Source organism: Mya arenaria, chromosome 4, assembly GCF_026914265.1.
Source record: "Mya arenaria isolate MELC-2E11 chromosome 4, ASM2691426v1".
NCBI classification, from domain to species: Eukaryota; Metazoa; Mollusca; class Bivalvia; order Myida; family Myidae; genus Mya; species Mya arenaria.
The window spans coordinates 56147602-56164194 of record NC_069125.1 but is presented as its reverse complement, the minus strand read 5'-3'; the positions used below and the strand labels follow the sequence as shown (position 1 = coordinate 56164194).

The 16593-nt window shown below is 36.8% G+C and overlaps 1 protein-coding gene across 7 annotated transcripts in view; it reads right to left on the bottom strand.

Annotated features, from left to right (window-relative positions):
• Positions 1–16593, bottom strand: part of LOC128230330 (muscle M-line assembly protein unc-89-like) — a 78679-nt gene that overhangs the window by 15935 nt on the left and 46151 nt on the right. For all 7 annotated transcript variants that reach the window (XM_052942513.1, XM_052942517.1, XM_052942515.1 and 4 more), the window contains 8 exons: positions 12805–14301; positions 12082–12604; positions 11744–11808; positions 8803–9090; positions 8235–8519; positions 7740–8039; positions 7248–7535; positions 5070–7015 (listed from right to left, as the gene is read on the bottom strand). In XM_052942513.1, the coding sequence (XP_052798473.1) occupies positions 5070–7015; positions 7248–7535; positions 7740–8039; positions 8235–8519; positions 8803–9090; positions 11744–11808; positions 12082–12604; positions 12805–14301 (5192 nt within the window). The remainder of the gene's footprint in view (positions 1–5069; positions 7016–7247; positions 7536–7739; positions 8040–8234; positions 8520–8802; positions 9091–11743; positions 11809–12081; positions 12605–12804; positions 14302–16593) is intronic.

Sequence of the window (16593 nt, the reverse complement as noted above, 5' to 3'; positions counted from 1 at the left end):
TTGTACCATCTTATTATATAACAATTTGAGTATTAGGAGTATATTCAATAACCAAAGCAGTTATCATTATAGACAGCTGTAGAGCTTGTAGAACAATAATCTTAATTATCTCCCTTAGACATCTGATGGCCATTAATTACATGTCTGCATGAAATTATGAGGAACACCTGATCTATGCCATATGTCATTGTAAAACAACTCCCACTGCCTTTATATTTGGACTGTTTAGAAGATGTTTTTTAAATATCCATAGAATTAGAAGATTAAATGATACCAAATTTAAAGTTAAAGGTAGGATAAGGTTGTTTGTATTTCAACGGCACCAAGAAAGGTTTACAATTCTTTTTAAACTTCAGACTTTAAAAAGGCCTTGTAGAGTGTAGAGGTATGATTAGCAAACTAAATACTAAGGACTTACCTATAAGCTAATTCCTAATTGCTAATATACAATTACACCAAAAACGTCTGCAACTGCACAAAATAATATCCAGGCTGCTCATAAACTACAGCTGAGAAGTGAAGCAATTTCCGGAAAAAAACATTCAAGAAATATTTTTGTTTAGAGAGTTTCTGGCAGTAAGCACTCTACAGGTATGCACACAAAACCACAAAGATTCTGTGATGCTGGGATGCTAAGGTGTGTAATTAGTGTACCAGTCTGACAGACCAGGTAGATAGTTAGTAAGTAAGAGTACCAGTCCACGCTAAAAATAGTAACAGAGATTCTCTGACAAAATATATACAGGGTGTTCCAAAGGAGAATGCCATAACTACAAAACATGAGAAAGAAATCATGCCATTCTAGAAGAGTAAAGTACTGGACATCTAAATACTGGACATCTACTAATGAGCTTTATCAATTATTCATATAAATTGTGCTAGGAAGTAGACTATTTTACTACCATTATGCATGTACAAGTCATATGAAATTTTTAGATTATTCGGGTAATAATACAATGTACAATGCAATTACGGCTGTATCGCAATATATGTATTTTATCTAACATGAAAGACATTCATTAGTCCAAAGAACAAATTAAAAGTGAGATGATCTTTCGAACAGTACCTGTACATTAGTACTGAATGTAATCTAAGATCCTGAGCAGACTGGTGAGAACCAGGAAGCTATCAGAGCTGGATGAATCACGGCTACCGATACCACCAAATCATCTTCATTGGGAAACTTACTACCACCTGATGCAGTATAACTGCAACAGCAGCAGCAAAAGCAGTGACAACACCAGAAGCTGCAACACTACTTACAGGAGTAATAGTTGATTAAATTAAGCAGCAGTAGTATCATAAATCAGCCACCAACACAATTAGAATCAATAGGACAAGGATAAGAAGCTGTAGAAGATAGAAGAGTTATTGGTAATTCAAATACATTGTCAAAAAATTCACCATGACAAGGACATCAGCATGACAAGGACATCAGCATGACAAGAACATAACCATAACAAGCACATCAGCATGACAATAACATCACTATGACAAGAACATCACCATGACAATAACATCACCATGACAAGATCATCACCATGACAATAAAATCACATCACCATGACAATAACATCACCATGACATGTACATCAGCATGACAATAAGATCACCATGACAAGAACATCAGCATGACAATAACAATAGCATGACAATAACACCACAATGATAAGAACATCACCATGACAAGAACATCACATCATCATGACAATAACATCACCATGACAAGTAGAAATGCATGACAATAACATCAGCATGACAATAACATCACCATGACAATAACATCCGCATGACAAGGATATCAGCATGACAAGAACATAACCATAACAAGCACATCAGCATGACAATAACATCACTATGACAAGAACATCACCATGACAATAACATCACCATGACAAGATCATCACCATGACAATAAAATCACATCACCATGACAATAACATCACCATGACATGTACATCAGCATGACAATAACATCACCATGACAAGAACATCAGCATGACAATAACAATAGCATGACAATAACACCACAATGATAAAAACATCACCATGACAAGAACATCACATCATCATGACAATAACATCACCATGACAAGTAGAAATGCATGACAATAACATCAGCATGACAATAACATCGCCATGACAACAACATCAGCATGACAATAACATCAGTATGACAATAACATCAGCATGACAATAAAATCACATCAGCAAACAAGAACATCAGCATGACAAGAACATTACCATGACAAGAACATCTTTATGACAATAACATCATCATGACAATAACATCACCATGACAAGTAGAAATGCATGACACTACCATCAGCATGACAATAACATCAGCATGACAAGAACATCAACATGACAATAACATCAGCATGACAATAACATCACCATGACAAGTAGAAATGCATGACAATAACATCAGCATGACAATAACATCAGCATGGCAATAACATCACCATGACAATAACATCACCATGACAATAAAATCACATCAGCAAACAAGAACATCAGCATGACAAGAACATCAGCATGACAAGAACATTGCCATGACAAGAACATCTTCATGACAATAACATCATCATGACAATAACATCACCATGACAATAACATCACCATGACAATAAAATCACATCAGCAAACAAGAACATCAGCATGACAAGAACATCAGCATGACAAGAACATTGCCATGACAAGAACATCTTCATGACAATAACATCATCAAGACAATAACATCACCATGACAAGTAGAAATGCATGGCAATAACATCAGCATGACAATAACATCAGCATGACAAGAACATCAACATGACAATAACATCACCATGACAAGTAGAAATGCATGACAATTACATCATCATGACAATAACATCAGCATGACAAGTAGAAATGCATGACAATAACATCAGCATGACAATAACATCAGCATGACAAGAACATCAGCATGGCAATAACATCACCATGACAAGAACATCACCATGACAATAAAATCACATCAGCAAACAAGAACATCAGCATGACAAGAACATCAGCATTACAAGAACATTACCATGACAAGAACATCTGCATGACAATAACATCACCAAAAGCTGATAATACTGATGTCATTACTATCTGCATGTCTTTGCAATGTTGCTTGGTACAACAGGTGCTTTGGAGACATTTTGGTAGTTGTTGTTGCTGCTGCTGCTGCTGTTGTTGTTGGTGTTGGTGGTTGGGTTTGCTTGTATTCTGATGTGTTGCTTATTTCATTAAACACTCAGCACTATACTTAGGAAATGTTTAGATAATGAAGTGTTTTGTATGCATCCAATTACTACTTGAAAACCACACATGCAAATATTTCTATACATTTAACAGGAAAACATATCAAAAGAAGTTAATTGACCAAGCTGATAGGCAGAGCAATGGTAGATAGGGAAATATCCTGCAGGATACAGTCATTGCAATCTACTATTGTTTTTGACATCGCTTTATGCTTAACTTGACAAAGTGCAGCCATAGAAAGAGCCTAAGAAAATACTAAAATATTTTTTCTTGCAAAGAAACATTGATGCAAAACCAGTACACCAAGATCTGAACCAATAAATCTTAATTTACCAGCAACTACAATAATGTTTAAATACTCTTATAGCACTCCTGGGCTTCCAATTCCTTTTTCTTTGAAGAATTCATTGACATTTTACTGTTAAGTGCTAATATTTCAGCCAATTTGTTAATATCTGGAATAATGTAAATTCTTTGAAATTTTCTCTTCAATGTGTGAAACTGCACCAGCCAATGAGACTTTAAGAAAAGCTAGATATTAAGATTTTACACCTAGGAAAAAAATGATTAGAAAAGAAAAGCCATATCATTGGAATGCATATATTCCCTACAAATTCTGACTCAGAGGGAGATGAGCTTGGCATTTGTGGAATAACTACTGGATTAGAAATAAAAGGGATGGGGAATACATCGGTTATTCAGGGTCCATTGAGGAGCATAACTTGGCTATTAAACTTAAGTTATTGAAATTCATGTTCATTATGGGAGTTTTTATGTTAATATCTTTAACTGTTTTCAAGCAACAGCCAACATTAAACTTTGTGTACTACAACACTGATGACAACAACAACAACAAATTCTACTACACCAATGATGTGACAATACCTTGCTTTGAATTTTTCAAAAACAGATTAATAGAAAAATATTTATGATATCCACGGTAATACATGTATGACCAATTTCAAAAAAGTGGTAAGAAAGGGAAACTTATGTTTTGAGTCATATTTTGTGAATTGTTGGAAAACTTGGAAACTCCTATGAAACTTTATATAAAGGTTTTTATAACTGAAAAATGTCATTTGAAATTGATTTCCACTTTATTCTTGTTTGTCTAATGAAGACTATGTGGCACAGTAATACTGGTATCATCATTATTACCAGAGAAAGTCTGGGAGTTAATTGTAGCAGCAAGAGTGAACAGAACCACCAAGCCAAAATAATGTTGTCTTTGACTCCCACACAAAAGACAAACTCCCTTTAATGAATACCTGGATATACATTGTGCAATGTCTCACCACACTGTATACATATATACCTATCCATGATCATTACTGAGGAAATCATTGAAAAGACGTTTTATTTGTTTGCAAGTATTGTATTTATGGAGGAAAAATGCCTGGCTGCCTTGGAATGTTTGTGGGTATGTAATCACAGATCAACAGCTCTTACCAGGATTAGTTATAAAACACAAGCTGGTAAACACATCATCATGTAAACCAAATAGTACCAGTACTGTAACCATGTATCTGATTGCTTCCAAGATGCTTTTCCACACATTATGTAACGTGATAAATGATACAGCACTTATCTGATATCTAGGATGCATTTAAAATTACATAATCTATAACATAAAACAGACATGAAAGTGTCTTCAAATGTTATTGTGCATTATACTAAATTTCTGCAGAACAAGTAAAAGAATATCACAATTTCTTTGAATAAATTAACGGAAAATCAATTTAATTTGTTTCTTCACATAATAACCACTACTAAAACTACAAAGACAGCTAACTCACCTGTATTTTTTGGGGAGTAAGCTCCAGAGTGACATCCCCTGACTGGGAGTTGGCAGGCTGGGGAACCTCAGTTTTTAAGCTGCTACTGCGTTGTACTGTGATCGGTCTCTGACCCGCAGGGGATCGCATGCTCTCTGCCCGACTCAGGTTAATAGCCTTTGCTATTATATCCACAGGGCTCTGCTTGCCGGAGGGTGTGCTGTTGTTATCTTTCACTTGGAATATCCTTGCTCTCTCTGACACTGGGGTCAGTTTGACAGAGTCTTTGGCAGGATTGTACACAGGGTTGTTAGTGGAATCCTTCAAGGCATTTGGAGTATTACAGACAGCAACCCTTGCACTCTGACTGCGTGAAAGTTTAACATTTTTGTGAACACTAACTGATGGTATGTTTGGCTGGACAGGTTCAGAAACTGGGGTTGGTTTTTCCACACCCACACTAATAGGGGCAGGAGGTTCTTCCTTTTCTGTGCATGAAGTTACATACGGTTTCTTATTACTGCCAACCCTCTTGAGTTTCACTTGTAGCCATTCTGGTTTCTCATTGCCTGGAGCTTTGACACTCTGAGTACGCCTGATTTCATTACTACGAAACTTTGAGAATGGCTTTGGTTTTTCAGCGTCGGCAGATTCAAGGCACAGTGAGCTTAAGCCAGCTGCTGAGTTTAAATTATCTGTTTTTAAAGTCACATTAGCTTTTGATTCATCTGATACAGTCTTTGCTTTTACACCACCAATTTCAGTGGCATTAGTCTCAGTGTCAGCCCTAACAGTTTCACCTTTAATCTCTTTCAAATTATTTTGAGTATCTTCTTTAGGTTTACTGGCAAGTAAATCAGCAATGTCTGTTTTGGGTTGAATTGTAGCCACTGAAACTTTAGTCTCAACCTTAGCAGAGTCTTTCATTTCAGCTTTGTTTTCTCCGTTCTGTTTTGCAGCATTCATGGACTGCAAACTTCCAGATCTTTTCAAAGCCACTGGTTTCTGCTCACCTCCAAGGTTCCGCAGACTTGCTTGTCTCACAAGCATGATCTTGGAAGCCTGTGTTTTAACTGCTAGTTTTGTGTCTTCATCAGTTTTTGGCACAAACTTGTCTGGGAATGATTTCACTGTAGCTTTCTGGACAAGGCTCTCTTCAGCAACAACATGTTTGCTCTCTAAAGGAGCCTTGAGAGCATTCTGTTGAACAGACACTGTTACTGGAACTTCATTATTGTTGTCATTTCTGTCTTTTGCACTTTTCTTTATAATGGATGGAGGCTTGCTCACTATGATTTCATTTTTGTTAGGGGTCTTAACCATTTGACTTTTCTTAATGACTGAGTGTTTTTCTTCAACAACTGTCTTAATGGCTGCAGGATTTTCTTCAATGACTTTCCTTATTGATGGTTTTTCTACTGAAAATACATTTTTATTGGGGTACTCAATTTCCTGATTTATCATAATGGCTGGGTTTTCTTCTTCACTGACTTTCTTAATGGATGGAGGTTTTTCTACTATGACTTTGTTTTTGTAAGGGGTCTTAACCTCCTGATTTTTATTAATAGTTGGAGGTTTTTCTAAAATGAATTCTTCTTTTGGTAGTGTCTTTACCTCTGTTTTCTTAACAATGGAAGTTGGCCTCTCAACAACAATTTCTTCTTTTGTTGGTGTGTCTACCTCCATTTTTGTTATGGTAAAAAGTGACCTCTCCACTATGATTTCTTCTGTTTTTGGTGTGCTAACATTTGGCACCTTCACAGAAGGAGAGGTGTCTTCAACGGTTGCCTTAACTTCAGCATCCAGTTGATTCTGTTTCTCTATTTTGTCCTTTTTCTCCTTCTTAAGCACCTTAATTTCCTCCTTCACTTTGTTTTCCTCAGCTGGAGCATCAACGGAAGGAGGAGGAATTGTTGGAATACTGGGAAACTCCTTTACTTCCGACTGATTCGGCTCTGGAGCTGCAGCTAAAAGATAATGAAATAGCCATTACAAGGAAATATCACTGATATTAAATGATAATTCACATATTTATATGAACTTAATATATATTTTTCCAATTTGAATGTCCTCACAATATAAATAAATTTGTACTTACCAATTATCATGCAATACACTTATGTTCAATTATCAATCAGAAAGCAGTTGTTTTAAAATGTATTTGATTTGTTTAATTGTTTAATTGAGACTCTTTCTCACCTGTGACAGTAAGGTGACAGGAAGTGGAGGTCTCTCCCTGTAGACTGGTTGCCATACACTCGTATCTCCCACTGTCCTGCATGCAGCTCTTGCTGATAACCAGTCTGGCCAGACCATCTGCAAATGTCTGCTTAAAGTCCAGCATGTGACCGATGACCATTCCATTCTTACGCCAGGTGACCTCTGGGACTGGTTGCCCCTGGATACCACATTCCAAGAAAACATTGTTGCCCTCTGAGACAGTGAGATCAGATAGTGGCATCGTTATGGATGGACATGTTGCCATGGCTGCAACAAATTACAACAAAATTTGTCACTATGCTCTTGTTTCTTGTTAACTCTTGTTGATAATAATTCTAACATAAAGAAAGGAACCTATTAAACAATAAGGTGACCAAAGTTTTTGAACACACATCTTAAACACACATCAATTTCTTATGAAATATGAAGAACTGTCAGTTTTAAAAAATATTGCAACTCAACTTGATGTACCTTGCACAACAAGCATACAGTCAGCAGCCACCTTCCCGGAGGAATTTTCCACAGTACATTCCACCTTCCCGCTCTCTGCAGGGACAACCTTGCGAATGACAAGCATGGCAACCCGACCATCATACGACATCCTGTGGCGTGCCCCCTCCACTAGCTTGTTGCCGTTGACAATCCAGGAGACCTCTGGTCTCGGGGAGCCAATCACCTCACACTCAAATATGACAGTATCCCGCTCGTCCGCTATCTGGGTCTCAGGTTTCTTCAGGAACATTGGGTAGACCTCATCATAGGACTCGCATTCTGATGACAATAACAAGCATTATACATTGTAGGTTCTTTCATGGTGCATAAGGTGTAAAAACTTCATTTTTCAGACACACAAACATAAACTGGCTAAAAACCAATTTCCAGGACTTTTTAAATGTGAAGATGGGTTTTAGAACCCATAACTTAATTAAATTAAAGTTATATAAGTACTAACTGTAGTTGACTGACCTTTCACAGTGACCTGACAGGAGCATTTCTGCTCCCCATGGTCATTGTTTATCACACAGCAGTAGGTGCCGTAGTCATCAAGGAACACTTCAGCCATCTCCATCCTTGCCCGCCCATCCTCAAGGGTCTGGCGGAAGTCTGGGTTGTTACGCTGCAAGGTCCCGTCCTTAAACCATGTGACAGTGTCCGTGTTGGCAACCTGACACTCGAGACTCAGAGCCTGGCCCTCCCGAACCTCAACATCGGACAGCAGCTTCACAAAGGATGGCATCTCAGTAGCCCGTTCTGTTTTATTAGCAAATAGAACTTTTACTGTTGCTGTTTTATTCTTACATTATATTTGATTGAAAGTTTGTCAATGACAGATCAAGGCTTAAGGCATACAGTTTATAAATTGTATAAATCATATCTATATTGTTTAAAACTATATTTCAAATACTTTCCAAAATCAAAATGAAGATTTCACTACCTTGAATGCTTTTTAAGTGAACTATTTTAATAGCATAAGTCAATTTTAACAGTTAAAAACAAAATAACCATGATTGGAAATGCTACAGGAATTTCTTACTTCTGACTTGCAGAAGACATTTGGTTGAGGCAGTACCAATTGGGTTTTCAAACACACATCTGTATGTCCCAGAATCCCCTACTGTAGATGACAACAACATTAGAGTCGCCTTCCCACTCTCTATATCATACTGAGCATCAATCCCAGCATGCCCTGCTGTGACACAGTTGTCCCCCTTGTACCAGGTTACTGTGGGAACAGGGGAGCTAACTACTGTACACTCTAGAGTTACACAACTTTCCTCGGTAGTCTTGGCCTCCTTCAAAGGGGAGATGATTTCTGGACAGCCTGAAACATACATTGATTGCATGTAGATTACATATTTTATCAAAGATGTATATTTGTACATTTGCCTCTTGGCCACATGACACTACATCATTTCAGTAAGCTGTATTATTAGTTTTTATATTCTTGTACGAGAACAGTGTTACCAGAAATAGCTTATGGGTAATAATAGGAACTAAAATCTGATTTTTTTTTATTTTTTTTTGAAAAGCTATATTATGCTGGTGCATAATAACTTTAACAAGATGTTTGCATACTCATAACCATCCTGGGACAGTAAGGTTCGACATGGCTGTGACCAGGAGGACCTGACACGGCTGTGACCATTGCTAGACAGCCAAAAACCTTGACAAACCTTTGTAACACATTACTGCCCCAGTGTGAAACTTCTTTATCTGTTACAGTTCAAGCGTCAACAAACAGTGATCGATGGTTTATGTATGTGCTAAAAGTTATAATGTTAGAGAATAAAAATATATTAAAACAAGAGCTGTCACAGTATGTGACGAATGCCCCCGAATATGACATTGACCTACGAACAAGGTCAGTACATGAAAAGTTGATCTTGCCTTTACGTGTCAAATACATATGGCAAGTTATTTTAAATTGCCTCTGAACATAAAAAAATACCACCCATACTTGACAACCTACACTATTATGTCCTTATATTCAGAATTCCCTTGTGAATAAACACTTAGTGTATCTTTCACCTTAGAGGTAGGGACATGGGTCTTGCACACGCCACGTCGTCTTGGTATGTGGAACACATGTGGCAAGTTATTTTAAAATCTGTCCATACAAGGGAAAGTTACAGCCCGGACACGACAACCTATACTCTATGTCCTTATATGCAGCACTCCATTGTGAATAAACACTAAGTGTGACCTTGACCTTTGAGGTAGGGACACGGGTCTTGCACACGACACGTCGTCTTGGTATGTGGTACACATGTGGCAAGTTATTTTAAAATCTGTCCTTACAAGAGAAAGTTACAGCCCGGACACGACAACCTATACTCTATGTCCTTATATGCAGCACTACATTGTGAATAAACACTAAGTGTGACCTTGACCTTAGAGGAAGGGACACGGGTCTTGCAAGCCACACGTCGTCTTGGTATGTGGAACACATGTGGCAAGTTATTTTAAAATCTGTCCATACAAGGGAAAGTTACAGAGCCGGACGGAAGGTGCGATTTTAATATGCCCACCTTCAGGGGCATAAAAATATTTTTATGTCTATATATGTAACACATAGAATCATAAAGTGTTGTTAACTACATGTGTGGTAAGGCAGTAAAATTTTATAAATATCTAGAAGAGTAAGGGACTGCGTTTTAATTTATTGCAGAAACTAAATTTAATATCCAAAGTCCTGATCTGTTAGCTTTACTTACACTGGTATATATCACAGCTTACTTACATGGTTATATATATCAAAGGAGAGTGGGGAAGAATTTCAAAATTTACAATATGGTGTAAATTACTAGTATCAAAGTGGTCTTAAAGGTCTCAAAGATTATGTTCAAGTGATATTAGTATGATGCTGAATATCACTTTGTGGTGGGTTAATTTTGCCTGACTTTTGCAAACTTTTATATTTGTAGTGTGCATTTACCCTTGCAAGTAAACTTTTGACATTTCCACTTTAATGCTAGTCTCAGTATGTGTTTGAATTTGCATTTGCCAAAAGGTGAAAAAGTCATTGAAAATAAATGGGTTTTCTGTATGAACATAATAGCAGAAACGGTCGTTAATGTTTATGTTACAGATAAACAGCATCAAATAAAAGCTCTTGTGAAATTAATATCAGATCGGTGGACATCATTACATTAGCATTACATATCTCACAATAGTGTGACAGGGTGGAACACTGTGTATAACATACATAGCCTGAAGCCCTGAGATGGGTGGGCAAAAAACTGGGCCTCCCCAAGGTCAATAGCGTGACAGGGTGGAACACTGTGTATAACATACATAGCCTGAAGCCCTGAGATGGGTGGGCAAAAAACTGGGCCTCCCCAAGGTCAATAGTGTGACAGGGTGGTACACTGTGTATAACATACATAGCCTCAAGCCCTGAGATGGGTGGGCAAAAAACTGGGCCTCCCCAAGGTCAATAGTGTGACAGGGTGGAACACTGTGTATAACATACATAGCCTCAAGCCCTGAGATGGGTGGGCAAAAAACTGGGCCTCCCCAAGGTCAATAGTGTGACAGGGTGGTACACTGTGTATAACATACATAGCCTCAAGCCCTGAGATGGGTGGGCAAAAAACTGGGCCTCCCCAAGGTCAATAGTGTGACAGGGTGGAACACTGTGTATAACATACATAGCCTGAAGCCCTGAGATGGGTGGGCAAAAAACTGGGCCTCCCCAAGGTCAATTGACCCGCGTGACGCTCGCCGGTATTCTAGACAGATTTATGGCATATTTTAATATGATATGGAAGAACTGTTGATGAACAAAAACTTTATTTACTCTAATGATATTACAAAAATTGATAGTATTTCAACACATTCAATATGTGTTTGACTAACTTTATTCCTATAAAAGTTTCATTTTTTCTCCTATACTAAGATTTAAGCACTCGAATTTCATAATCACATTAATTGAAGTATTTCTAGAGTTACAAAAAAAACATAGTATGGCATACCGGATGGTCGACCAAGGTGCGACTTGATGACACCACTGTTGGTGGTAGGCTTCTCAACATCTCCTCTGTAATGACATCATTAAAACGACATTAATGTTACTTCATAAAATATTCAAACACATAGCCTTAACATCTTTTTACCATAAAGCCTTGGTGAGGAATATTAAACTGATGAGAACAAATTAATGAACCAGAGCATGTCTGTATATCATAGGCATTGATAGGATAACAATGCAGACTTGATCATGTAGAAAAATACCTTGCACTTGAATATCTACAGAAAAACAATTTTATCACTCATGACACATGAAGATGTGTGAAACAAAAAAAGAACATACTGATTGTTAATGGCTTCATTATCTTGGTTACTGGATGGAAGCTGTACCACATCATTTTCAAGTTCCCGATTTAACGTCACCTCAGCCTCTGTTCTGTCCCCCCAGGACTCGTTCTTCGATACAGAAACATTTTCTGACAGAGAACTCAGTTTATGCTCCACAATCTCTGTTCCCTCAAGGTCTCTGGTTTTCCTTATGTTGATGTTATTCCTATTGAAGTACTCTGACCCTCTGGATGTAAGTTTACGTTTTGACTTTGATATGTCCTTCTCGTACACCGAGGTAGTTCCACCTGGGGAGGTAATCTTTCTCTCCACAACCATGTCTTTTTCCCTTGTCTCCGTCTTGCTCTTGGTCCTGCGCACCCGCTTGTACTCAGTCACAACTGTGTTCCCTTCCTCTGTCCTGCTCACTTCCTGGACCGTGACCGTTCCATCGTCATCCTGGATAACAGATATTGCACCATTGGCATCAGGACTCGCCGGCATTGCCAGGGTCAGGGAACTCTGTACTGTTTTCTTTCCTGAAAACATTTTAAACTTCATAATAAACTTGACAGGTAAAACTGATATTAATAACCAAAACATAACTGTACAGAAACAGAACAGAAAAATAAGCCCTGCAAAACGTAGAACTAAAGAATGTTCCTAAAAGTCAAACAGCCATAATTAATCATTCTTAATAAACATATATGTAACTAAAGATAGAGCAAGATCCACCAACCATCCTTTTTAGCCTCTTCCTGTATTGCACCGTTTGCTTCCTCTACCTCAGGCTCCACTGTAACGTCAGACTCTTGCTCCTTGTCCATACCTTTCGTGATCAGCTCCACCTCGGCACTATTGTCACTCATACTGCTCAAGCTACTTTCAAGGTTTGGTTCACTTTTCTTGTTCTTGTTCAAATCTTCTTCCATTTCTGAAGACTCACCTAATTCCTCTTCCAAAATAGGAATATCTGCTGATATGACTGGTTCACCTAGTGCTTTCTCTTCAGGGAATTTATCTACAGCATCAAGAATTTCAGAAAACGCCTGTTCAATATCCATTGTCGACATAAGTTTATCAACATCACTTGGCGTTGTTAATGACTTTCTTTTCTCTTCAAGCCACTGAAGGCTTGGACTTAGTCTAGTATTGTCATCTACATCAGCTGTGAGATTATTTTTCTGTTGAGACTCAACTTTACCGTTCACATAGTTGTCTACAGCATCAAAATCTTTTCTTAGTACATTGTCTTTTCTATCAACATCTGCTTTCTTATTTACCCTTTTTTCTAACTTTACTGAAATATCACAGTTTTCTCTCTTGTCTTTTATATCCTTGGTCTTTCTAGATCTACTATTTATATCATTTACAGTACCATCTGTCTTGTCTTTATATCTCTCAGTTCTATCACTATTTCTGTCCCACCTTCCTCTAGGTTCAGCTGAGAAACTTCTTACCCTTCTTACATTTACAAGCTTTTCCTGCTTGCTTTTCTCCACACTAGCTCTTGACACTAGCACACTGGGTGTCCTATGTCTAGATATCTCCACACTTTCACCCTCTACATTGACTGAGTTTTCAGCATTTTCAAAAATATTGCACCTTTCCTTGAAACTGTTCTGCTTTTGGTCATCAAGTTTCAAAAGAGGTTCAGTCTGAACTTCAGTTGGCTTTATTCTCTCTGCACTTTTTACTTTAAACCTGTGATCAATTTCATCAGTCTTATTTGAAGATTTCAGAGAAAACCCCTTTCCACGATTCTCAGTAGCTCTTTTCTGATCTTGATAATCATCAAACTTTTTACGATTTTCTTTTATCTTCAGATCAGACCTTTCAGTTCCATTATACCTCAATTTACCATCAGTATCAAACCTTGTATTATCTTTCAGTGAATGCCGTGATGGTTTGTCAGCATTTAACTCACAAGACTGAGACTTTGAAGATACAGTTATGGAAGATTTTGGACGAGGAGGTTTCAGTTCTTCACTGGAAAACCTTGATTTTACAGGAATGTCTTCATGCGTAAATCCATTGAGCTTGGATGTCTTGTTCTGAACTGTCTCTCCCTTATCCCGGACTTCCCTGCACGAAGTGGAAGGGCTGTGTTTATCGATAACGCTGTGACTGCGACCAACCAGCAGACCATTCGCCTGGCTGCTGCTGACTGGTTCACAAGACTTTTGCTGAACAAAACTCTGACTGCGCTGTAAACCAGTCTGGACTAGGCCACCATCTGAAAATACATTATGATCGGCAATCTAAAATATATTTCATATGTTGTTTAATATTTTATACTGAAAACTACATGTTTTAATTTCACATAAAGAAAAAGAAAAGTTTCATGCTCCAATGAATTGATTTATAAAAAATCTTTGTGGCATAATAAAGCCAAAGGTTGATAGCTTTTTCCTGTCAACAAGATTATTACTGTACTATTTTTGAATAAGTGTAATTTATTAAACATTTTTATGACAAATCTACTTTAATGTTTCATTGCAAATATGATATAAGCTTACAAAGATTTTCACTATAAAATATCAGGTAAACCACCGCATCATTGTAGTCAGAGTGACATTGACACCCAAGCATGAAAACATTACATTGTTATTAACCCCAATTCTTTTTCTATGAAAAAAGTTAGATCCAAAAGGCAATAAAAGGCAATCAATTCCCACTAGAACTGCCATAAAACCAGCAACAAAAACCTCATACTGCCATTAAGTTGTTTGATATACTTGACACTATTAAAACCTAATCATAGAAAATAAGGAAAATGACAATCTCTGTACCCTCTATTGTATTTTATTACCTACCCAAATTGTTTGTGCCCACAAACTAAAAGATAAGCCGACACTGTTGACAAATGTAAAACATATCAGACCCACGATCACCTTATTTTGTAAACATGACAAAAACATGGACAGAAATGAACTGCTAATACAGGATCAAGAGCCGATTACATTTAGGTGTCTCGCCCATCGATGGTGACAATATTTAAGTAAAATTTCAAAGGTTTTCAGATAATGCCTGCTGCATCATAATCCTAAGCACCAACACATGAAACAGCTAAAAATGTACAAAGCACACAGATGAGATTGGCCAGACCTGCAATCCCAATAATCGGTCAATCTCCTCTTATTGCAATGATTTCTTGTATTTTCATACTTATTTTACTTTTTCTTTAAATCGTTGAATCATTTATTTTTTTACAGCACATCTTTTGTAATCATATCTGCTATGTATGAAAGAACCACAACCATCATAATTGGGTGACAACCAGTATCAATCAGTTCCCAGCACCCAGTACCCCCATCCCTGAAGGCAGACATGCAGTATCAATGACAGCAATCTAAGTATTATTACAGATATGACAGGGAAAATCAACAATTTCATGAAAAAAAACGCTTTTTTTTCAGGATAAACGTACTTGAAAAAATTACCATAAAGAAAAAGATTTAAAGGGTTTTATAACATTTAAATCTAGGGCTCAGATGTCAAATGTGTGCAAAGAAGAAGACATTTGTTTGTGTTCTATGTACTAAAAAGAAAGAACTTGAAGTTACAGAGTCACTTGAAATTCAGCTCAGTAAACCATGCAACCATAATTTCCGCTCATTTTGTAAAGCATTTATTTCAATTAACTATCCCATTTAGCTGAAAAAAAATCTGTTTATAATTATTATGTAAGATACGTTAGATAACAAATGGTAACTTATATTGCTTGCTACATCTTAGGATTGGTTTTCAAATTCCACAAATGTCTATATATACTGTGTATAATTAAGGGAAATGAACATTAGAAAAATAAAATAATTCAATGTAAAGCATTTGTAAGATGACTGCCAACATTTCCTCACACATGTACCTACACACTCAAGACCCCAGTTTACGAAATAAATAGTGCAATTCATCCTAAATATAGTCAATTAAATTACAAGTATAATAAGTCTCAATTTCAAATCATGCATATAAAAATAAAGATCATAGTTTTACAGAACTTAACACTTGAACTGTACAAAAAAAGTTACAATAATTAAATTTAGAGGAATATTCAATCCCTTGCGGCAATATCAAGGAATATTTATTTGTAATACCCATGTTTCATTATACATGTATCAGAGTGTGTCCTTATTTATTATAAGCCTATCAGCATTTTTTTATCTTTTTTTTTGCTTAAAATTGACACTATATAAAGTGTTTCAGTTTATATTTCCTAGGAGTTCCCTTTTCTAGCCTTCCGAGACTAACCTCAAGTAAAATTTGAAACAAAAGAAATTTCATGCTTTTTTATCAAATCAAAGCTATGTCATTTTTTAAAACAAAAACAGGTGCTTTGCAAATGAACCCATCATTTAAATGCCGTTAACCTTTAACAAAATGCAAATTTTCTTTCAAAAATGGACACTCTTTCCTAAGTATACTCAAAATACCTTCTTAGAAATATTACAGCTGAGTTTGACATGCTTTAATGAAGAAAGGTTGTTGTTTTATGTATGTATTTAAATTTCAAATTCATGAAATTTGC